The 25641-nt window shown below is 28.0% G+C and overlaps 1 protein-coding gene across 4 annotated transcripts; it reads left to right on the top strand.

The window, feature by feature from the left end:
• Positions 1-1068: 1068 nt before the first annotated feature.
• LOC145832009 (uncharacterized) lies at positions 1069-25641 on the top strand. Of its 4 annotated transcripts, XM_082939370.1 has the most exons (14): positions 1069-1203; positions 1989-2230; positions 2819-2934; positions 4496-4598; positions 5994-6038; positions 10346-10454; positions 11528-11781; positions 11973-12195; positions 12328-16598; positions 16880-16941; positions 19207-19268; positions 19992-20060; positions 21712-21783; positions 25239-25641. In XM_082939370.1, exons 2-9 carry the CDS (start codon positions 2057-2059, stop codon positions 12831-12833), a joined length of 1530 nt encoding a protein of 509 aa, XP_082795496.1. In that variant the 5' UTR covers positions 1069-1203; positions 1989-2056; the 3' UTR covers positions 12834-16598; positions 16880-16941; positions 19207-19268; positions 19992-20060; positions 21712-21783; positions 25239-25641. The 4 variants fall into 4 exon arrangements, with proteins under 4 accessions (XP_082795496.1, XP_082795495.1, XP_082795497.1 ...); XM_082939369.1 differs by lacking the exon at positions 1069-1203 and having other exon boundaries at positions 1862-2230; XM_082939371.1 differs by lacking the exon at positions 1069-1203 and having other exon boundaries at positions 1862-2230; positions 21620-21783.

Genomic DNA, 25641 nt, shown 5'->3' with positions numbered 1-25641 from the left:
ACAAGACTACATATTCAACAAATACTAACTATTAGTTTATATAAAAATAGATAAAATATTATAATCTGTACTTTTCATTATAAAAAAAAATTACACACAAAATTATTTTTTATGCAATTTTCAAAACATTTAATCAACCTATTTTAGTTTTTTAAGTAGCTCAAACAAAATATTAAGTAAATTTTTGATTTTTTAAAATGAATTACGTAATGCTGAAAAATACTTATTTTTATACATGTTTGCAGTGAAAAGCTCTTATATAACTCGAAATTATTAATAACTCAGAAGCAATGTAATTACATAAAAATTAGCTAACTGTTTGAAATTATAACAGGTTTCAGTTACTTTTTAAGAAGTTTACAATTTTTTGTTTATTTGGTTTAGAGCTATTAAGTTACGTTGGGTCAAAAATTGTTTGCATTGCAAAACGAAGGCCCTTTACATAATATATTTCAAGGTTGCTTTTTTTATTACAAACTTTTATTTTATAAAATTTTTAAAACCAGTTTTTTGCTAAAGAAATATCTACACCTATTAAAATAAAAAAGTATAAGAATGAATTTAAAAAGTTTTTTTAAATATATTAAAAAAAAAAGTACATTACATAAAACTTTTGCAAAAAACATTAAATTATACTGACTAAATAAATAAAAACAGACGTCAATTATTGGTGTTTCTTATATTCATTTTTAAGTTGATCTATTTGTCTTTTATATGAGACAATAGTACTTAAAACACTTCACGAAAACAAGTTTCAATGTCAGAACAAAGATTTTTACTGCTGAACATAAAATTACTTTTAAAACACTTCTTAAATTGTGTGCAATCATTATGGTACATTGTAACTAACAAAAATAAAAATAAAATACATAACATGATTCAGAACTTAGATTAAGAATGTAAAAATAAGGTTGTTAAGGATTTTAGTTAAGATTGTTAAGTTAAAGGTTTTAGTAATTGTTGTTAAAGTTGTTAAGTAACTTTTTTTTGAATTAAAGTTATTAGTAATTGTCGTTTAAGTAAAAGGTTGAGTAAAAAATGAGCTTAAACTCTAGTTTTTTAAAACACAGAGATAGGTAAACCAGTTTAGTGTCAATGATTGTACTAAGTTGCATATTAGTAAAACCCAAGTACAATTTAAAGTTTTGTTCTCATCATTTATTGCAGGAGACAGGACAAAAAGACAGCGTTCTTAGCAATCAGGTTGGTAAAAAGCACTAATTATTTTGTACGTGTGTTTTAAAAGGCACTTTGAACTGTGCTTTGTAGGAAAATGTATTTTTCTGTTTTTTTTTATATTAGAAGTTGTAGTAGATTATTTTAGTTTCCAAATTGTAGTTACACAGTTTCTAAAATAGAATATGACTACAGTATTACTCCTAAGGAAACTTAACGCGAAACCTTTTAATATTTTGCAGTTAGCCAACCTTTTACAGTTAAAACTGTTTTGTTTTAAGTGATGTTTATCACAGTCATGTTTAATCTCTAATGTTTAACTATATTTTGAAGAATAAACCAACTTTATACTTTGAAAATCAATAATCAGCTGTTACGTAAAAGAAAAACAAAACACAAGTTACTACCTACTCGTCTTATATAAGACAAGTTTCAAACAATTTTGTGGTACTTGAAAAAAAAATTAAAATAAGTATCATCTTTAATTTATAGTTTACATTAAATATTTCAACAAACACACATTAATAGAAAAAAAAGAAGCTTTTATTATACATTTAATAACCTCTATCTATAATTTATACACCAGTAAACTAAAAACTTTTAATTTATCATTTTTTGAGTCTAGTTTCTTAATAAGTGTCTACACTGTTATCGCTATTCAACTAAATAAGCCGTATACAGTCAGGTATTTTAAAGTAACAGTTAAAACTGGCAGCTACCGCGGTAACAGGCTGCTCAGTTAATCAGTGTATAAGCAATGTGCGGCTAAAACTACCACGAGCCTCACAAAAAATAATTTTGTTCCCCACCAGTCAGCAGCAGCAGCGAACGCCACTGCAGAGAAAGAGAAACTTCACAGAGTCGCGCAGGGTTCCGAGCAATGAACCCCAGCTTCAACGGAGGGCTAGCGTCAAATGGTACCCAGTTTCAACCGCAGCACCACAACTTGCAGCAGCAGCCATCGTTCAACTTTCCCAACCCTACCAACGTGCTCAAGAGCGGGTTCAACGGGTCGGCCAACTACAACATCGGAAACATCCTGTCGAGCAACCTCGTGAGTTAATATTTGTTGTTTGTTTTTACAGGATTCTATTTTTGAAATGCATCTGACGTTTGCGAGAAGTTTCCTTGATATGCTAAGGCCTTTTTTTCAACAAGTACCTGACTTCTTACAGTTTTTCAGTGATATTTGTTTTATAAATGAGTGATTTTTTAACTTGAAAAAAAAATTTAGATTAAATAAAAAACATATAAAATCGTGAAGTTTTAATTTTCAAAATAAGTATGAAGTATTTTTAATATCTGTAAGCTTTTGCATATCTCTAAAATTGCTATTTTTTAAATTAAAACTAAGTAGAAGATCGGAGTAAATATAATTCTCTTATTCTACACTTTTATACAACTCTAACGTTTGTTATATAAAAAGAAAGTTTTAATGCTTTTTCTGTAGAAAACTTATCTCAAAAAATCTTAGTCTTAAACTGCTCATGAAAAATAATCTAACACAGATAAGTTTACTTAAGAAGAGTGAACTTATTTTAGAAAACAAAAAAAAAAACATAACTGCTTAATATCATCAACGTTGTGTAGTTGTCCAACTCGTTGTTACAATTCACTTCTTCATAATTTACTTCTCCAACAGCAGCCCTACCCACGTTGCCCGACGACTATGCGTAAGAGCAGACATTTTGTACCGAACGAGTGCAAAGATGAGTACTATTGGCACAAGAGATTGAAGAACAACGAAGCGGCAAGGAAGTTCGTTTCGTTCTTTAAATTATTTAGATTGTTTTGAAATGATTTCAATTTAGTTCACATGAACTTTTTGAACGTCTGTACAACTTTTTGAAACAACTGGTTTTAACTACATATAAATCTACCGTTTTCAATTAAAATGTTTAAAAATTTTTCCTTTGCTCATTGGGATCAGTATCATTGAAATAATTAAGCATAATTGGTTTTTTTAGTTTTTTATCACATATATGCAAGTTTTTAAACAAAAAATGTAGTTTTAAATAAGTATTGAAATAAACAAAAAACACATTTAACTTTAGAGATAACATAATCTTTTTTTTATTTGATTTTATAATGTTTTCAAAATTCTTTATAGTGTGTTTTGTTTATACATAATAAAAATACACTAAGGCAAAATTGTATACGTAGAACAGCCAAAAATAAAAAATAAAGGTCACACGAACCTAATTCTGAGGTCACTTAAAATTCATCGACAAACACTGTGGCTTGATTAAAATCATTTGTACAATGGAAACCTTGAAGTTTTAAGATTAAATTTACATACAGTTCAGTATACCATCTTAGAATAAAAGTATAGTTTTTCAAAATTATAGAGAAGTAGGCCTAATCCAAGTAAAATGCTAAGAATTTTCAATAACTAAGACTTGAAAAATGAAAACATCATAAGTTAATGATCTAATAACAATTCTTTTGTGACAAAAAACTCTTGAACTTTCGTTTTGTTACATTTTAAAGACTTTAGTTTTTTTAAATAATAAGATTTTTATGTTTTTTTAGTAAGTATTTGATTAAAATTAAGGAAAAGTTTCAATTTTGTACAGTTAAGCTTTAAAAATCTTTAATTACTAATTTGTAATTTATTTATTGGCATGTGGGATTCTATCTTTTTATAAACTTAATTTCTTGGAAAAGTAATTATGTAATTATTGTTTTTTAGTTTATGGAAAACACTTTATAAGTTATACTTTTTAAGATCTTATATAACCAAATTAAACTACTTAGTTTAAAGCAAAACTTAAACTAACTGTTGTTTTAATTTGTTCGAATGAAATAATTCGCTTGGAGAAGTGTTGTATGAGCGTAACACTAAATATCGTTATAGAACTTATTGTTATGGCATTCGTGTTAAACTACAACTGAGGTTGGCCTGTTATCTCCGTCTGTTATGTAACCGTTTTGAAAGTTGCTTTTTCTCTTCGCCCATCTTCTCTCGATTTTATTCATTTGCAGATAGTATTTTGATTGAGTGCCCGACTACTGCGTTTTGAATAATTCATACACACGCGAATAAACAGTATTTCAACCAACACAGGCACTTATTTTTTTATTAGTCTTGCATGAATTGTAACCACGTTGAGTATATTTACTGTTTTCAAGCCTCGTATACCGAATCAATCGATATGTTAACACGTTTTGTAATGGCCAAAAAAAAAAAAAAAATTGCTTTACATATTTTGCTGTAAAGTTTGCGTTACATAAGATAAATAAATTCGGGAAAAAATTTTTAAATAAAAATTAAACTTAAACTTTTTTTTTATGCTTTACCTAACTATTTTCTATACAGATCTCGACAAAAACGAAGAACAATTGACTCAGTTTTGGAAGAAAAAGTTTTGATCTTACTTCATGAAAATCAACAACTAAGACAAGAGTTGTATGCTCTTAAGGTAAATAATGTTTTTACAAATAAATACAATAAGACCAAAAAGACTTTTTTTAAATTTGTAGTCTTTTTTTATTTCGAATATTATTCCAAACATGTTTAAAAAAAATCAAAATATCTGACCAAGTATACTATTGTTTCAAGTTGATTTTATTACAACAATCTGTAGAGTTTGAAAAGTTCTTCTTTAAGCTTAAAAGTTTTTTGTTTTTTGTAGTTACTTATGTCTTTTAACTTTTTGAAATTGCGTAAAGCTCTGAACCATCTGACATGGCGGCGGCGATGAAAACCAGACTCGTTCAGTAAGAACCAGTTGCTGCTACTCGCCCGTTGCGTAACGCACTCTGCTGACTTTTTTCTCGGTTGTTTTTCCGTACAACCACGTAGTATGTAGTCTATTACAAAGTTGGCAAATAAAATAAAAGTACTTTCACCGTAGTTCTGCTAAACTTTTTGTTTAAATTTCTTCAACTCAGGTGCTTTATGAAAGTTTATACTTTTTACCTTATTTTTCGCGCTTTATATTTGTTTAGCCAAAAATTATAAACTCATTTTTTGAAACTAAGTATTGTTTAAGTTTTCTTAAGAAAAAATTGATTTTTTTTTTATTTACAATAACCGATGTTATAACTTAAACGTACTAAAGGTCAATGTTTATTGCCTAGCTTAAATTAAATTGTCAAGAAAATATTTTCTTATAAACAATGATTTTCTTTTTTATTATGAAAAAGAATGTGATGCTATTAAAATTAACTTATATATGTATTTAACTAGTTTTAGGCGTCGTACTTTTACAAAAAATAACCAATAATTATTCATTACAAGTGGTTGACTTTTGAAACCTATAAGTTTTCTTTTTAAGTTTGTCCATCGTTCTCAAAAATATTTTGAGTAACTGCTGATTAGATGCTACAAATAGTTTTCAAAAACTAAACTTTAAATTAATTTAGTAAGCGGTAAACTGCATTCAAGTGGTTTACGACTCAATAATTGAAAGGCTTTTTTTACTACAACCAGGTTCTTGGACAAAATTTTATTTTTTTGTTCATTTAAAAGTATTAATAATTTTACTATTGATACATCTTAAAGATTAAACTACTATTGATACATCTATCAAGGTCGGAATTTTTTCCCACCGAAACCAGGTAACAAACAGAATAGTTAATTCCCACTTTTATTGTTTATCAATTATGCTATTTATTTTACAACAAATTGAGCATTATTTTTAGTTGATACAAACTATGTACTATTATTAATAACTATATACTATTGATACATCTAAACAATTGACAAATAAGTCAAGTATATTCATATTGTAAAATACAGTTAAGTACTTAAATGATTAAAAATAAATCAATTTATTTTAAACAAGCTGCAACTTAACTTTACTTTATTTTAGGTAAAGTACGGATTGATACCACCAACAAGCGAAAATGGAGATCAGGTAATTGACTAGTTTTATTTAAAACATTTTTATTAATATTTCAATTTAACACAATAATCTAGCAGCACAGTTGTTCTTGAATTAGCTGTTAGTTGTGAAAATAGTATACTATTAGAAAATATATGCTCACTTAACCATAAATAGTTTTTTGAATTATCTAACTGTTCAAAGTATATATTTAATCGTTTGCTAACAAAAGATCCTAGTGAAACAAGTTCACTGGAATATAAATAAAAACAAATTATACAGTAATCTTCCTTTATTGTACCAACATAAACCCAGTTGAAATGTGTTGATTCTTTGAACTATCAAAATACTTTCTTTTTGTGTTGTTTATTCTTTATGTTATGCATTATAAATAGTTTTTGAATTTTTTAGTACCAACGAAATAGTATAAATTGTTTTAGAACCTCACATAATTCATGCCTATTTTTAAAATGTTTTTAATTTCCTATAAAGTTTATGGCACATGTGCATAGAAGACTGCTCTGTCATAAAATATTTGAAATGATAGAAAAGTTGTATAACTAACTAATAGCGTCTTTAACAACTCATTGGTATTACTGCTTGTTTAAAATGACTAATTTCACTTAAAACAAATATCTAGAAGTTGTAATTACACCCACTATTTTATAATTAACAAAAACTATTTTTTTGAAAAAAAAGTTCCTTTAGTAGACTAAAATGTAAAAGTTGATTTGTAAAATTAATAAAAAGAAATAAAAAATCTTGTTTTTTAACTAACAATTAAAGTTACTGATTTGTTTCTTGTTATTAGAATACAGTTTTTTATGATGTTAAAATTGAAAAAGCTTAGAATAAGCTACTTATTTGTAAAAAAATCATGTACTAATTATATATGAACTTTCTATAAAGAAATATGTATGTATTAAGACAAACTACGTTTTTACAAATACAATTGTATCACTGCTCTGTTAGACAGAACAGCTCATCAGTTTGTTTGTTATAATAGTATATCAAAACATAAATCAAAATGTACGTGAAATTAAGCAAAAAAAATTAAGGATCGTTAGGTCACTAAAAAAATCATTAAAAAATATAAGACACACTAAGTTTGCACAAACATTTAAAAATATTTTAAATAAAAACTTGAAAAATTTTTACAGTTCAACTCTCAAAACTTGAAAAATTTTGAGAGTTTTGACAAAATTTATATTTGAGGTTCTAAATTGAACTAAAAAAGTTCTCAACTTATTTAAAAATAAGAAGACAAATATACAAGATTATTTATTCATGATTTTGTTTTGGAATATTATTTTACTTTTAAGTTCTAAATATATATCGAAAGCGTAGTTTCATATTAACTCTGTCAATGTACATAAATATCAAACAATGTACGTAAATATCAATGTATAAATTAGTATTCAAAAACAAAAGTTTTAGCAAGCTGTTAAAAACGTGAAAATACGGTTATCAATTTAAATTAAATTTGTGAAAAAGCATAGAAAACAAACAAGTGGCGTTGCAAAATTTTGATAAATTTGTATAAGTTATACCACTAGTTAAAAATTGCGCTAAGGCGCGGGTTTTCTGCAAGAAGTGTGTATTTGAAAAGCTTGTGCCTTTCTGTTTGCTTTTCAATTGGCTAGACTGAAGTGAAGTTAACAGTTGAAATGAGTTCAAGTCGCTGCGCATCACTGCTTTTAATATTTGCTGTCTGCCGTTTAAAACTTGAATCTTGTGTATTTGCTGTAGATCTAAATTACGCAAAACCCAGTTTAATTTAAGTATTCTTTAATAAAGTAAATTTTTATTTGATAAATTAAACGTTTTTAGGTTTTTTTACACAAAAAGTACTGTTGCATGACTTTAAGTAAGTAAAATTGTTGTTAAAAAAACTGTACTCTATAGCTAGCTTAAAGTAATTAACTTTTTTAAAACATTTTTTAATTTTTTTCTTGCGACAAATTCCTACTAAACACTTGTTTTTTATATTTAATAGAAATGAAATTCATAAGCTGCTACTTAGCATTTTAATTGCAGTTTTATATAAGTGTTATTTAGCCTCATCTTATAAACAAAATCTAGAATTGTGTCTCCAAACTGATAACTGCAATTATCATCATTCCCATTGTTTTCAAATTCTGAGTAGTAGTTTTCATTACTCTTTGGTTTTTTAAGTGAAAACCTAAAAAAACAAACAAACAGGTTTTTAGTAAAAACTTCATTATTTTTTTAGGTATATCTCTTTTTCTGTGTAATTATTATTATTATAAACATCCTGTATTCAACGTATAATTCACGTTGAATACAGGATGTTTACTATAATCTTAAATTATTAAATATTAGTTCATTCTGCTTATTGGTGGAAATGACAAAATGCAAAACTCACGTCTCATCTTCACTCTGTGTTCTGTTCTTTTTGCGTGACGTGCTTGCTTCGGTTGCAAAGTTGTAAGAGTGCTTTGCTAACTTACTTGATTGTATATTGAAGTACCATGGCAGAAGGTATAATATTTAGCAAAATTTTTGCTTGCCTGCATAAAAAACCAGGTTGATAAATAGGTACTTGACATTGAAAGTGTTATTTATATGGGTTTTTTTTACCGATCAATCTTATACTTTTCAAACTAAGTTTATACTAAAAATTACAATACATTTTGAATTTTGTCCTATAAAGTTCAGCTTTACAAACTAGTTTTTTTTTATAAACAACAAAAAAAAGCTATTTCAATGTATTTTTTTTTTCTAACCTACATAGTTTTAAACTAGTTAAGTAGAAAAAAATAAAAAGTATATTTAGCTGCAATAGAGATTTGCATTATAGTATAGTGTTTTATTTAAGTAAAAAAATAAGTGTGCATATTATTATACCTTTAAATTAGGGTATAAAACAAAAACCGGTTTCACACAACTAAATTCAGGCAGACCCTTATCCAAAAATTAATAATAAAATCTAAGCTGTATGAAGTAACTTAAAGATTGTTCTGTCATCTTTAAAACAGAATTTAAGGAACATTCTTTCAAAGAGCTTAAAGATAAAATAAGCCTCAAAGTAGTTGATAATTAAAAACGAAATAACTTTTTTTAACTTAAACTATGTGAAGATTAATAGCTTTAATGAGAGTTGATCTACTGAATTGGAATTCTTGTGTTATTTTGTGATCCGTTTTGTGTAAGCCTTGAACAATTAAGTATATCTGTATATTAGAACATAATTTAAGTTCTAACATTGATTTTAAATACCTAGAGTTTTTTTTTAATAAAAATTGATGAGAACACTCACAGCTAGACCTCATAGTCATTGAGTAACACTCTATTAACTTATATCAACTCTTTTAAGCTTTACGAAAGTTCAACAACAAACAAGGTGAACTTTAATAACTAAATACAGTAATCACTCTTTTAAAACCAATTGTTGTCAATACTAACCTTAAAAATCACAGTTAACCTACCATGAGCAACACATTATTTTTTCTATTAGATTTCGATCTTCAAGATCATTCATACTTTTCTTTCTACAAGAGCAACCAAGCAACAGGATTATATTTTAAAGTAAAACAAAAAGACTTCACTTGCACTTTTTCGACAATACAGACTTCTTTATAACGTTCTTATCATGTTGTTGTAATAAATGCCTTTAAAAAAGTTGATAGCTTTAAACAAATTTTGGGGCATTCATATAAACTAGTCCGAATTTTGTGAAACCATTGAATTTAAAGGTGTTCAAAATCAGTGTATCGATGGAGGTTATGATCTTAGAGAAACTTTTATTTTATACACTACTGTTTCTCTTTTTATGTTGGTTCATGGAAAATTAATTTTTAATGATGCTAAAATTTAATTAAAACAACTTGGTAATTATAAACTACATCTAAGTTGAAAGACTAATATTAAACGTATTAAACTGACGTAGTTGTGTGTCTAAGACAAGTGTTTGTTTTTTATAGCAATTCGGGGAATGTTTTGAAATATAGAAAAATAGTTAAATGCAAAACTTCATTTTTTTAATATGTAGTACAAAAATTTATTTAAACAAAATGAAAAAGCAATTGAAAAAATATTGTAATTAGAAGCTTAATACAATAAATGTAAACTATATATCATTTGTTTTTTTTAGTTTTGAAGCAAAATTTAATATCTTATGCGCTAAAATAAAGTATTTGTAACATATAAAATAGTAAAAACTATTTGTTCACTACACTAAAAAGCTTTGAATAATTGTAACTATTATAGCTATCCTTTTTCAAATTTAATTAGTTTAACGATTGTTATACTAAACAAAAAATATTTTACGTAAGACTAGTTGTTGTATTTTACTTAGCAATTATTCTTTGTGTAAACAGTCTTCATCATCTTCAACAACTGATTCGATCATTGATTCATCAGGAAACTTGAAAAAGACGGGAAATTCAATTGCACTCACCAACAAACTCATATCACAAGCGCTTGCAAGTTTGTTTATTTGAAATATTTACTTAACATTTTTAACAACCAAAAACTGTTTATGCTACTCGAAAGGTCTTTCTAGGAATGCACTGATTTTTTTTTTAATTAGTTGTATGATTATGTAAAGCGTTTTTGGAAAATCTACTTTATTGCAGTTGTTATGTAGGACCATAGTATTTATACTATTTATTAAACTTTTGACTAATGCATTAAAAAAGCATTTAAAAACTTTTTAATTTTAATGACTGATATACTAGATTAAGCAACAATTTTAGGTAAAAACTAACCTTTTTCTAAAAGTGACCACCAAATCTTTTGTGCAAAATAGTTTATCAAAACTTGTGATTTACAAATGGTTTCTAATCTGGTAACTTTTATCTGCTTAAACTGCAAACATTACGTCGAACCGCATTCCATTGTGCTTGTAGTGAAGCAAGCCTTTGCAACGACCAATAAAACTGTTTCATTTTTGTTTAACAGACCTTAGTTCGTAGTGCGAAACCATTTACAAGTTTAAACTTATGCAGGTTTCGATTTAAAAAACAACCAACAAGTGTACTAGGTGTATTGAAAATTTTAATGTTAGAAAGAAAATTTTTAATACTTTTTCTTTTACTTTTTAAAAATGTTACTGCGTTTATTTAAAATTATATACAGCTGTTTTAGTTAATTCAAGTCATCAAATATTTTAGCAGGCATATCTAGTTTTACTAAAATAACTTCAAACAAAAAATTAAGGATAAACAATGAAAAAAATTATTCACGTAAATGAAAATTAAAACAAATTGATAGTTTGAAAATGAAACAAACTTAACTCGTTATAAGTTTTTACAATACTTAGCTTTGCTTTAAGTTTCACAGTGATCGTTAAACTATTAATTGAGTAGTTTTATAGTATTTGTTTCAAAAAATATTCATATTTTAAAATTTAAAAAACTGAAAAAAAGTTTAACTTCATAATATGACTATAAATGACTTATATTAAGCTTGAAAATTCCATTAGTTCTCAAGTAAACTAAACTGTAAACATAAGAACTCAGCATGCCACGGTCGGTTACTTTTTCTTTGTCTCACAACAGAGAGCGACGAGAAAAGAATCGGTCTGCGACAGTCTCTGCTCGAAACGATCAACTCCCAGCTGAGCAAGGAGAACGACACGGGCAAGCACAAGCTCCTCAGCCACCACCAGAACCTGGGCCTGGGCGGTCTGGAGGCTACGGCCTCGGACACCCTGCACGCCTTCACCTCCAAAATTGCCACCAACGGAAACAAGAACGGCAACGTCAACGGGCCCGGATCCTCCCAGTCCAATTCTTCGTCCAACTACACGCAGGTTGGTCTCGTCCTAAAGGTTGAAACTAAATAAATGCACTTTTTTTTACCCTGGTTTCTTTGAGTAAGCTTTTATGCGTAAGGTTAATTGCTTATTTAAAAAGAATTTGGAAACAAGTAATTTGCGAAAAATTTGAACAATTAAAAAAAAGAATAACAAAAAGTGCTAGAGCTAACAATTAGTTGTTCCAGGAGCTACTACAAAACCTCGCATCCGGGGCATACGTGCTGACTTCGCTGAAGCCAGGCACGGAGGACATGGCCTGCTTGCCGGCAGCCATCAAGGGCGCGTCCAACAACTTGCGACTGCAGAACGACCAGCAGGTGGTGGTGCCGCTCAGGATTCCAATCTGCTCAACGCAGATCGACACCAACGGGTTCCAGAAGCATCAGCAGCAAGTTCAGAAGCAGCAAGGTGCGTTTTTGTTGTAACAAACTGTGTTTGAAGTTTAAAAACATTTTACACAAAAAGTTGTTGTATGAATATTTTTGTTAACTAAACTTTAAGAAACTAAACGGTCTTTCTTGTATGTCAAAATTTTTTCAGGAGAAGTATGCACGACCGACGAGAAGGCGATGGAGGCGGCCAACACGCTCGCCAACCTGCTCAAGAGGAGCGGATCCACCCACTCATCCTGCTCCATGGAACACTCGATTCCCTCCACGCCGCCCTCCCCCAACATCCAGCAGCAGCTCAGCATGACCACCGCGCAGATTGCCGCCGTCGTCGCCAACCACCAGCAGCAGCAGATTCACATTGTCCAGCAGCAGAAGTCGCCGCAGCAGCTGACCGTCCAGCAGCAGCGGATCAGCGCCATCCAGCACCTCCAGCAGCAGCGGAGGAGCGCTCCGATGAGCATCGACGACAGCAGTTACGTCATAAGCGGGAAGAACGGCAAGGTGAACGGGAGCGGCCAGAAGAGGTCGCTGTCGTGCCACTCGGAGCCGCTGCCGCAGTCGCCGGGCAGCGCCAGCAACAGCTCCGTGGACAAAAACGGCGCGAACAAGAGCCTTCCGCACAAGCTCAGGTGGAAGGACGGAAAAACGGGCTAACGCCCGGCGACACGGGTCACACACCAAGTGTTTTGTACAGGGACTCTGCTAAAATTTATTATTATTGGTGACTTTTTGTTTGTTGTTGAAAAGATCGTTTATTTTGAACCAATACTCTCTTTGCGTATGAATTTGAAAAAACACCACGAACCACGCAGTTTCCAGTTGGTTCGTGCACATTCCTTAGACAATAGATTCAAAATAGCCGATTACTTTATAAGTTAACAAAAGCCTTGAACACCCGTGTGAACAACAACAACAATACAGAAATCCGTTGGCAATCCATTCATCTCATGGCCCTTTTAACACCAATTCTTGCTTTTTTTGTATATATATCTGCATGATAAAACAATTTAGTGTTTTTTTTTACTAAGTTTGACGATGAAGGGTTTGGTCCAACCGAGCTAGCTGAAAAAGCTGACTTATTTTCAAAACTTTACTTTTAAAAAAACTTTTTTAGTAAAAGTTCAAAGCTTATTCAGTTAGCTCGGAGCAACACAGATACACATGCACACACACTAACACTGCGGAATAAGAGCAGACATTAAACCACACATGTACAGTCAAACAAACACTAAAAAATTCATAAAAACTACATTTGGTCGGTCTAAATTTTTAAATGAGCGTGTTTGAATATTTGTGAGCATGGTGTGTGCGCGTGTGAGTAAAATTTTTTTTGGGTAAAAACTCTGACCCTTTGTGCTTAAAGTATTTTGTAAGTAAAAAAGAACTTATGAACATGTTCAAGTATTTTAACGCTTTTATTTTGTATTTTTGTTGTTTTCTAAAACTGATTTCAGCTAGAGTAACTTAATCTCTAGCCCCTTGTACATATTCTTACTTTTTACGGTTAAGCCAACAACTACTGATTGTTTCTTTCCATACTTTGCTACGACCAGGGCTAAGAGACATGTTGTTCATTTTGTTTTATTTTCGCTTTAATTTCGTATAGAAAGGTATTGGTATGCTTACGAGACTAATGATAAGAATGTGTTGTTTTGCGAGGATGCCTTTTTTGAGTTGTAAGTTTAAATGAAGTAAGTTTTTAATATGATCGAAAGATTTGTAATTGGTAACTTGATAGTTATACTGCAGAGGGATTTTTTGTATATAGTCGTTTTTCGTTGATAAAAAAAGAAGACAAGCTTAAATATTTTTCACTTTGAAGTTACAAAAGTAAAATACAGATAAAAATATTTTTTATAATAATTTCTAATTAACTATGTTTCATAAACATAAAAAAATTTAAAAAAAACTGCTTAACGTAAAATCGTTCAAATTTTAATATAAAATGTTACGTTACTACTTTATTTTTCTTATTACGTAACTTTAGTATCGTTGTACTTGTTTTTTTTTACTTTTTTCGTTGTACCTTTTGATATGTGTCGAAAGTTATTACTGTCACATAATCCATAAATTGGGACATACTTTTCAATTAGTTAATATTACATGAATAAGTGTGTGTGTCGTGTTTGTGTGTATTTGTGTTGTCTTTTCCAACTTGCGCGAGGGTTGTTATTTGATCTTTAGTACTTTATCTACATTGTATATGTGTTTTTTTTTCTGTCCCTTCGACCACTGTCCCTTTTCCTTCCTTCTCTCCAGACTTTTCGAGCCCGAGAACTTCCCTATTAAAATGTTGCCCGGTGTCGCTTCGCAGGGGAAGTTTTCAGAAAACGGTGACAGAACGAGTCTATCAACACTCTCGCGGAGCTCAGAGCAAGCATCTCTCAGGATGGCCGGAGTGTAAGTTGTAAAAATATGATCGGTAAGTGATAATTGTTGTTGTTCGATAAAACATTTACTTATATACAGTTCATGCTTTTGTGTTGTTGTTACACCTGTTAGCTGTGATTTTAAAACTACTTCGTTGTATAGATCTCTACGATCGCTCGGTTAGTTTTAACTTTGCCTTGTCGCCTCCCCAACCCTCACACAATGATCGCAACTAAAAAAACAGAAGAGCTAGGCTCACCATGGCCGACCAAGCGAAGTTCTATCGGATGTTTTTCTGTCTTTTTAGATGCTATCGACGTTTTTGAATAAGTAAAAAATAAAGTGGACAGCTTTGGATCTGACCAGAGGTGCTTGGCTCGTCCAAAACCGGTTAGATTCCAAAGAACACGAAACTTCACTTGTTGCTTTGATCTAAAAAGTTCCCATGGAAAGAGGCAGAGTAAAAACTAATGGATTTGTAACTGAGAATCAAAACTATGTGTGTATATCATACAAACAAACTTAACTTTTACATAATTAGTATTAATGACTTTGTTGTTTTTATTTTTATTTTGCAAGTGACACAACAGTTATTGCTTGCCCGTTGTAAAAACGACGCAGAAAAATAACTTTAACTTGGTTTTAATAGCGGTGAATAATCTAACTGTTAAAACGTAGCTCTCGTTACATTCTTTAGGTGACCATTTAATTGGCAAAATTTAATTAAGTTTTTTTTTTAAACCATAAAAGTTAGGAGAGAAGGTGGAAAGGAATAGTGTAGGGCCGTGTACATATATTTTTTTTCTTTTTTACTTATTTTTATCTTCGTAGTTGATGTTCGCTTTCCGTCGTAAATTTCTTATCGTCACCAGCTAATGGCAGCGCGTCCGTTTCTTCTTTTGGGATTACCTTTTTTGAGGTTTTCCCAAGCATAGGAAACGGACGCCTGTCGAATAAAACTTTTTAATGTGGTAAAAGAGTTTTTTGTATAAACTTAACAGACGAGGTAATTTTTAAGCGTAGTTAAATGCAAAGATTAAATGGTTTAATGTAAAGAACCTTAGGTGAGAAAGCAAGATAGTTTCGATTAAGAGTAGAGATGTCCGAAAATAATTATAAGGATTTTTTTGTTTTAAAATTTATAAATCTCTGTGTCACCTGAAGAAAAAGAATTAGGAGAGGTACGCTACGCATTTATAAGCACTTTGTAATTAATCTATCAAGTTAGTGTTTCCACAGTCTAACTTTTGCCGTTTAAATAAATTTTTATTTTTATCAAGCAGCTTTTTAATTTTATCAAAATGAAAAAAAACTATAAAGAAACCATTTAATTGATTAGACCATAATTTGCTGTTTATTGAAGTTTGTAAATATAAATTAAATTTTTAGTTCAAAAATACAAATACAATGTGGAAAGACTAACTTTTAATCATAAAATATTTACATTACTATTTTGTTTTCCTAACACTTGCACTTTATTAATATTCCCTTTAAAGTATTTTAAACTAGTATTAATGTTAATAATTAAAACTATAAAAACTGTTGTAACTTGTTTTGCTTTTAAAGTATTATAAAGTCACGTTATGCTTTAAAGCTGTACTAAAACTGTAAACTTAAAAAGTGTTAGGAACAAAACAGAAAATTGATGTTGATAATTAATTCAATATTGAAAACAGGTAAAGCGGCCCAGACTTGCCATTTTTAAGAATTTAAAACGATGCAAAACTATTTAGAATTGGGAAAAGCTCAGTTGTTTAGAAAAATGAATAAGAGTAAACATTTAAAACGCTAAACTAAGAAAAAGATTAAGTTAAGGGGTATTTAAAAACAAAACATTGCAGTCTGGGCTTGCTAAACCTTAATACCGTAATAAAAAAAAACTTGAGAAAGTGGAGTTTAGTAGTTTAGCAGGTGACCAAGGTTACTAGAATGAAGAAAATACTAGAATAAAGGAGATACTGAGCCGTGTGTAATTTGTGAAGATGAGAGGGTACTAAAATAAGCTTTCAACCAAAAAAGACAAAGTTTTAGTGGAGCGAATAGTGTCAGGTTCGTTTTTAGTGCCTTAATTACTATGTTTTGCATGTAGCTAATTTAGATGTTTTGCTTTTACGCTTTAGATTAAAGTATTAAAAAAGATTTTTATCAAATTATATTTTAGTTTTTAATAGCCTTACTTGATTGAAGTATATAATGTTATTCTAGTTTAAGTTAAGACTTTTAGGCTCTTTTATTGGCTTCTGCTCTTTAAAGAGCCTATATACAGAAATAAGTTTTAAGGGTTTTGTGTGTAAAATAATTTTATTTTTTTACACAAAAAAAATAAACAGGTGTTTGTATTTATGAAAGAAAACAAGGAAACCAACCCGTATATAATCAAGACTTTTTTCAAGTAGGTTTTTAAGAACTGATAATTTTGTAATAATATTTGTAATAAAATTTGTTGTTAAAACAAGCTTAGTTTTAAAGCCATCTTTATTAACTTAGTTTATTTTTAAATTTTGGGTAGCCTCAAGCTTGGTCACAAACGCCGAGGTATGTTCAATACTTTACTCTCTAGTTAAAGAACTGCGTTTCTTTAATTTAATATAACACTAAGTTTATATAAAGCGTGAGCAAGTGTATGCCCGCATTGCATGTGTGTTCAGTCAACCGTGTAGATAATTCATACCGGCATTTTCAAATGCTCATGCATAAACAGTTGCGGCAAGCTAACTTGAGCTGAAGTCTTACAAGACACATTGCCTTCTTGAAGCTTTTAGTTTTCAACAGAGATAAATAGTTCCCTTGAAGCTCGTTACCTGACTTTTCTTTAAACTTAAACGCGTAAAACTTACAATGACTTATGTAGTTTTACTTTTAACAACTGCGTTGATACTTAAAGTGTTGAGTAGTGTGGTGTTGTTGTTTATCTTTTCCAAAGACCATGTAAAAAGTCACTCAGTTTATATGGTTTACTAAACTTTTTGTTTAAAAGTTTTTTTTATTAAATACTTGAAGTTTAGTTTAAGGTTTAACTTTTTTTTAAGTTAGAATGTAAAACTTCTAATATAAAAAGCAGTTTAACAGATGTAACAATTAACTTTTAATTAACTTAACAAAAACCAAAATAAATTATGATATACTATAATAAAAAAAGTTGCTAATTGAACAAAATTCAAACAAATAATTTCAGTGGCAGTTTTTTATGTTATTAAAGCGAACATAATAATTAAACTTTATGTCAATAAATTTTTTAAACACAATTTTGTAATGTTTTACTAGATAATAATTTAAAAACTTTAGCGAACAATAATAATCTGGCTTACAAACAAGAAAAAAAAAATTAGTTTCTTTCATATATCTACACTAATTTGATGCATGTTATATAGATAAAACTAGATGAGTCTTTGTGTTTAAGTTTAAGTAAACTTTAAGCTGTTAGATATTTTTTTTCCAGTAGTGAAAAACTGAAAATCTAACTAGTTGTATTAGTTGAAAAACAAACCGTTATAAAAAACGCAGTAGACCGAATATCGCTTTTTTTTTAATTACTTAAAACGTTTAAAACAGGCAATAACATCACTGCAAAGTGTTTTATTTTCTATGAATATCTTAAAATGTTACTAAGCAAAAACTACTTATTTAGTTTTAATAAAACAAGAACTTACTCTTCTTTTAATTAGATGTTTTTATTTCAGTTATTAGGAAATAATAAATGAAAACTTTTTTTTAGTTTAAAACTTCTAAGCATTTTTTATTAGTTTAAATAGGGTGAAATGTATTAATTAAAAAAATGTACTTTTAATTACACTTTAAGCTAAAATCAACCTCTTACTTTTAGAAATTTTTGTACTGTTTAACGTATTTATTTTGTTATATGACTTATTTTTCGAAAACTAATAAAAAGTTCTAAACTTCTAGAGGAGAAATTATATTTGTTAAATTATTTCAAGATATTTTAAAGCAGACTCAGTTTCGGTCAAAGACCTTTCCAATGCTTGTTTAAAAAACCTTATTCAAATAGATTCTACTTCAATAAGATTTTTAAAATCAGCACTGAAGAGGTCTTTGACCGAAACTTTGAGATATCTTGAAAGAATTTAAAAAGTATTTATTTTGTTTCAAAAGTAAAACAGTAACAAAATTTTAATAAGTTGTACTAGTATTTTGTTAATTTAAAATGTATAATTTTGATTTTAGCTAAACTATATAATTTTTCACTACAACTTCTTTTTTTTAAATACAACTATTTATACTCGCTTTTACATTTTATATAATAACAATACGTTATTTTCAAAGTTTAAATTAAATATTGATGTTAAGAAAATTACATGAATGAAGAAAATGAAAAAGTTTTTTATGAATAGAATTTTAAACTATATGGTCAATTCTTTATATATTCTAAAAAATACGTTTTTTAACCATGATAGTATAAATAACTAGCTAAAGGTTTAAAGTTGTAGCTAAAGCCTTAATTATCAGATCTATTTCAATGGAACAACTATTTATACTTTCTTGTTTTTATAGCAAATTTAAAGTGTGCATTGATTTTATGTTGAATCAAATACAAAGCTAAGTGTAACTTGTTAGTTATCATTTGTTATCTTAATTTTTTAACTTAATCTATATTTAAATTTTAGTTTTAAAAATAAAATTTACATTTAAAAATTTTCAGATAACATGAAGGACTACTGGAAAAAACTCTATGGATAAACTCAACAATTTTTATGAGATCAAGTTAGTGTATTTATTTACATTTTATTCAAACTTTGTTATAATGTTTTAAAGTTAATTTTTTTTATAGATTATTTGATTTTAACAAAACATAAAACTAATATGATTTAAGCTAAAAGTTTAAATGGAGTCATTGTAACAGAAATTAATTTAGTCGAATAAAAATTTATTTTACCAATACTTATGATACTTTTCCTAAAGTTTTGCTTTCACTTAAACTATACATGAAGTTTTAATAAAAGAAAAACTTGATTGAAAAAAACAGCTTACATAAAGGCTTTTTGAAAAAACGAGAAAAGTTACCTCAGTAAGCAATCATTACGTAAACTCTCAAATACAAGTTGCTTTACATAAGATTCGACGTACAGTGCTGTTTTGCAATGGAATTTTTGCTTTAACCTTATAAAAATTAATTTTACTTTACGTAACTATTATAAATGACGGTTAGTTTCTAAAATTTGTACGACTAAATTTAATTGGGTTATTTTATAGGTGTCGGTGTTTTAAATAGAAATGTATATAGAAATAAGAGTTTAATAATAACTATTGAAAGACTGTGTTAAAGTTATCTGTAATAATTCAAAAAAATACATTTTTAACTAAACAACACAGATAAGATTTATCAAAATGAAGCGTTTTCTAATCTTTTAACTGCTTTAAACTCAGTTTTTGTATGAATTTAAGTTTAATACTGATAATCTTAATTATGTGTTTTTTTTAATGCAGGAAAACAACTCAATCTAAGTTGTGTCTGAGGTTGTCAAAAGTTCTGAAACTGAAAACATGTTTTATAAGGTTAGTTATCTTACTTGTAGATTTGATTGAGTGTTTCACTATTTTAAAACCTCAAAAATAATTGTTTCTATTTGTACGTCCTTTAAGTCTAAAATAAAGAATACTTTTAGCGTTTTAATAAATTGAGTTATGTAACTTGTAAATGTTTTTCCAAAAGTTTTTATCCGTCAAGTGTCAGTAGAGGGTTTGAACTCGTTGTTACATAAGCCTTTAAGTTTGTGCCTAAGAAATTTTTAACAGGTCAAGCTTTTTTTACCCATACGTTTAGTAAAAATTGCATTAGTTTGATTTTAATTTATCAAAACTACATCTTAGACATTGTATTACCGTATAACACAAAAGTTTTTAGAATTTTATCACATCAGCATAAGAATAAAGAGCTAAATACAAGTATTTTTTACTCAATTTTTTAATAATTATTTTTAAACTAAACAGTCTATTATAATTTTGTAAACTGAGACATTTATAAACTTAAATTTATATTTTTCTCAATGTTAAATTTTTAACTTCTTGTAATTTAAAATAGAAAACTTAATTTTTTTTTGAATAACATATACTTTTGCACTTCTTTATAATTAAGACTGGGTAGTAAAAAACAAATAAACATAAGTATTAATATACTTATTTAAGTTTTTAATAGATTTTTTTACTAATATAGTGATTGACTAAAAACTTTGTAAACTTTTTAGCTTAAAGTTTTTATTAACATACTATTATTTTATAGTGCTTTAATTATGAAATAAACACAAAATAATTTATTATGTATAAATTTATTGATACACTGTTTCACCACAAAATATAATATTTAGTTTGTTATTTTACTTGTAAATTTGATCAAATATTTTACTATTTTAAAACATAAAAATAGTTATTTCTCGTTGTACATCCTTTTACAATTTAGAAATGGAATTTTGTGTGACTAAATAATTAAAATAGAATATTTATTTCTAGTTGTACATCGTTTTACAATTTAGATAAAGAATTTTGCGTGATAAAATATTTATTTTTCAAACTAAAACTTTCTAATTTTTGGAGATAGTCGAATTTCAGTGTTACATAATGATGAAATATGATTCAAACCTCTACTGTCACCAAACGGATAAAATTTTAAATTATTTTTAGAATTTTAAATTACTCTTACTATATGTCTATTTTTTGAAGTCAAGTAAAAAACGAGTTGATTTTACTGCTAGAATGTGCATTTAAAGTGCACTATAATATTATAAAATAGCCTGTAGTTTACTATATAAAATATATAAAATTACTATAATCTCGATTGGAATTTTTAATTGATATACTTAAAGTATTTTTGAAAACTATTTAATAAGAGCTTCTTTTTAATCTAAATTGTAAGTTTATAAGACAATCTATTCTAGTTGTAAGCTTGTGTTTATAAAAATTTACTTAAAAGATATAAAAAAATAATTATACTTTTTTTCATTCTAGACTATTAAACTAAATAAAAGGCTAACAAGGGTTTAAACAAGACATTAGAGTTAAAAATTGAGTTTTTTTTTATGATTTATTTGATTTTATTACTTTTTGAAAACTGACCACAGGTAAAGACAAGCTTTTGCACGACTATTAAAATGCATGAAAAAGTACAAACCTTGTTTACATGACTTCTAATTATATACTAAAATATGTTTAGAGCAAATTTAAGAAAACAACGAAAATCCGAAGGAAAAAAAGATGTGGCGTTTCTTGGAAAAAAGCTTTTCAGGTAAAGCTCTAATAAATAAAATTGTAAAGACTAACTTCTGATACATTCTTAAATTATTACTATTAAAGATAACTGAAATTTAGATGATAATTCACAATTTTTCGTTTTCAGCTTACTTTAAGTTAAAAGTTTAAAGCCTACTTACAAATATAGTTTTCAGCTTGCTGTAAGTTTCAGGAAAAAAGTTCTTTTTCGTAATAAGTAGTTTTCAAATTTTGAAAATTTTTACACTATTGATCAACTTATACATGGCTAAATATGAGACAAAAACACTTTTTAATAGTTATTCAATCTTTTTTTTCAAGTTTGTTTAAGACTGAACAGGTCTTGTTGAACTAAGGCGCTTGTAAAACATTCAAATACTGAGTTTTCAACTAGAAAACTAGTTTTCGTTTAGCAAATATTAAGAATAACTTGTGATAAAATTTTAGCTGATTCAAAAAAGTTTTTATAGGGCTTTTTTCGATTTTCGGATAACTATTGTAAGCTGCATTGGATACAAAAAATGCAACCTTAAAAGATTTCAATTACTCACAATATGTATGACATAAAGTTTCATTTCAACTCATTTAATCTCTTATTTTAAGCTAATTTGTTCCTTGCCCACCTAAGGTTGAACACATTTTAAGATTTTTCTCTAATACCATGCAAGTCAAATTTAATTTTAATTTGCCAATGAACAAAGTAAAAAAACTAAATTATTAACACATATACATTGTTTATTTTTATTTTAGTTTATGAACAACTTTAATGAAAACTATTTTTGTAAAGAAATAAATTGGGAAATTGTATTTTATTAAATGCATTATAAGAAAACAAACAATATAGTAAGTATATTTGCTTGGTTGGTGTCACTTTTGCAAGAGGGGACACTTTCGCACTGCGAATCTTTTGCACGAGCGTCACTTTAGCACGAGGGGACGCTTTAGCACAGGTTGAAAAAAAAATATTTTATTTTTATTAACTTTACTTTTTTTATTTTTTTTAACTACTATTACCCCTAACCCTTACCCTCAGTCGGTATTTTTTTTGAATTTAGTGTGTTTTTTATAGCTTTTTTTATTTTCCTGTTTTTTTTATATATTAATAATATCTTTTAGGTAAATTATTTTTTTATCTCTGTTACCCCTAACCCTTACCGTTTTTGGTAGCTTTTTTTTTGATTTTTATTAGTTTATTTTTATTATTTTTTTTCTATTTTTTTTTTTATTATATTCCTATCACTGTAACCACTAACCCTTGTCCTCAGTTGGTTACGTTTTTATTTTTTATTAATTAGTATTTTTATTTTTACTTCTTGTTTTTTTTTACAATTTGTTTTTCTTTTCATTTTTCATATTTACCCTCCGTGCAATAGTGACGACGTGCAAAATTGTCCACTAGTGCAAAAGTGACGCTCGTGCAAAAGTTACCCGTTCCCATATTTGCTACCTCTCATTTAGTTACTTTCTCTCGTTCAGTTACTTATTTTTGCAGTGGAAACAATGTGCGTAGATTCGCGAAAGATGAATATAATATTAATTAAGTCGAAATGTGAACTTAGTATACTATACATGAACTTTAAAACTTATTCTAATAAAAAATCAAGCTTAGCATATTTCAATCTATTTAAACAAGTTTTAGTGTCTATTTAATGACTAAATTTTGAAAATTATTTTTTTTATTTTACAGGATTGCAACTTTACCTGGAAACCTAGAAAAACCTTAAAAAGCCTGGAATCTAACAATTTAGACGAAATAACTGGAAAAACCTGGAATTTCGAACAATAATCACATGTTAAGTAGTAAAATTTCGATTTGACTCAAAAAATCTATCATATTTATATTTTTGTCATCATCAAATTTTTTTTTACTTAAAAAACATATTTAAAGTAGCTTTACAGTATCTTTTCAATGTTTTTATACTATTAAAAACAGTTTCTTACCTTTAACTTAACTCTAAACTATAAATAGACCCAAAAATGTGTACTTTTAAAAACCTGGAAAATTTTTTGAAAAAACGAGTGGCAACCCTGAAATAACTAGTAAAGGGTTGATATATAACAAATAAGTATGGACAATTATTATTTTTTAGTTTTTGCCTAAGAGGCTATTGTGAGTTTGGGAAACCCTGCTTTATACAGGGTTGTCACTTTACCTGGAAAAAACTGGAATTTTAACAATTTTCACATGTTCAGTAGTAAAATTTTGATTCGACTCAAAAAATCTATCATATAAATAAAAAGGTTTTGTTATCATAAATTTTTTTTTTAATAAAAAACATTTTTAAAGTAGCTCTACAGTCTATTTTCAATGTTTGGATACTATTTAACACAGTTTCTTACCTTAAACTTAAATTTAAACTAAAAATAGCTTCAAAAATGTGTACTTTTAAAAACCTGGAAAAAATTTGGAAAACCTGGAAAAATTTTTGAAAAAACAAGTGCCAACCCTGACCTTAGCTAAACTATAACATTCTTTTAAACTAAAGCTGTAACCTAAGTTTGCACATGACTAAAACTAAAGACTCTAGAACTATTATCTTATATGCTTAGAGTTTAATTTTAACCTCATACAACTTATCTTAGCGACGCTTTTATTTTTTTTAGGAATAAGGTAGAGTATTCAAAAGTAAACTCTTAACTGTTATACACAGAAAATATAGCAGCATAATTTCTTAACAATTTTACAAAAACGAATTAGGTTAATTTTTTTATAAATACTATTATTCCACACTCAGTTTTTTATAACTATAAGTAACCAACTTTGGTTATAAAATTTAAGTCAGTAGTAGGAGCGAAATATGTTCGTTAGAAATGTTATGGTCTAGAATAAAACATACAAGTAATTAACCTTTTAAAGACAAACATTTTTTTGTAGTTTCTGTTCGTATATCTCCACTTAACTTGATTTATACTAAAATATAATTTTGACTAAGAGTAGTTTTGTCAACTAACTACGTAATTTCAAATTTTAAGTTAGAATAGCTAACTAATTCTTTTATTTTAAAACTAAGTCCTAATAAAGATTTATTTTTAACGTACTTGCATAAAGCAGAACTTTTTTAGCTAATTAAATTATCTACAAAAGTTCTCAGACAAACCTTTGACAATTGTTGGGTTTATTTTTATGGAATCACAATTTGTTTTTTGCTTGTTATGCAAGTTTAACTCTTTGATCAAAACTAATAGTTTAAACCAAGTGCTGCTATATATTAGAAAAAAAATAATGATAAACTAAAATTTTTTCTGGGAAAGGGAAGCTTACTGTTTTTAGTATTACTAATGTTAAAGTTAATGTTAAACAAGGTTAAGCTTGCAATGCAAATTGACACAATGAGAAAACTATTTAGCTGTTTAAAACAGTAAACTTTTTTTTCTATTCCTTTTTTTATCAACATTAACAATTCTTGATTGTCATCTGGTTTAAAATTAAATTATAAAACTTAAAAACGATAACACCGACAAATTTTTCAGATAACGACGTCTTGCATGCACAACAACGAGCCCATCGTTGATTGCATTTAGAAGAATCGTTTTTCATTGTACACAGAAAGAACAAATACCTGAATATGAACTCTTGTATGACTTGCAAACTGCAAATTTTCAACTATTTTTAAACTCTACTAAATCTTTGTCTATTCTTAAAACTCGATATCAAAGGTCACTTATTAAAGTGGGAACGGGGCGGGATTTTAAAAGTTTTATTAAAACGCTTGTATATAGCTTTAGAAACGGTTAACAAAAAACCTGCTTTTGAATTTTTAACTTTTTTAAGCAGAATCTCTACTACTTTACAATATCTAGAAATTAAAACACTGAAAACTATTTTGTAAAAATGCTTGTACTCGTGTAAAATATATTCAAGTCATCACTCTAA

Source organism: Thalia democratica, chromosome 3, assembly GCF_965202585.1.
Source record: "Thalia democratica chromosome 3, ktThaDemo2.hap1.1, whole genome shotgun sequence".
Classification (NCBI taxonomy): domain Eukaryota; kingdom Metazoa; phylum Chordata; class Thaliacea; order Salpida; family Salpidae; genus Thalia; species Thalia democratica.
The sequence above is the reverse complement of the archived record's forward strand: the minus strand, read 5'-3'. Positions and strand labels throughout refer to the sequence as shown.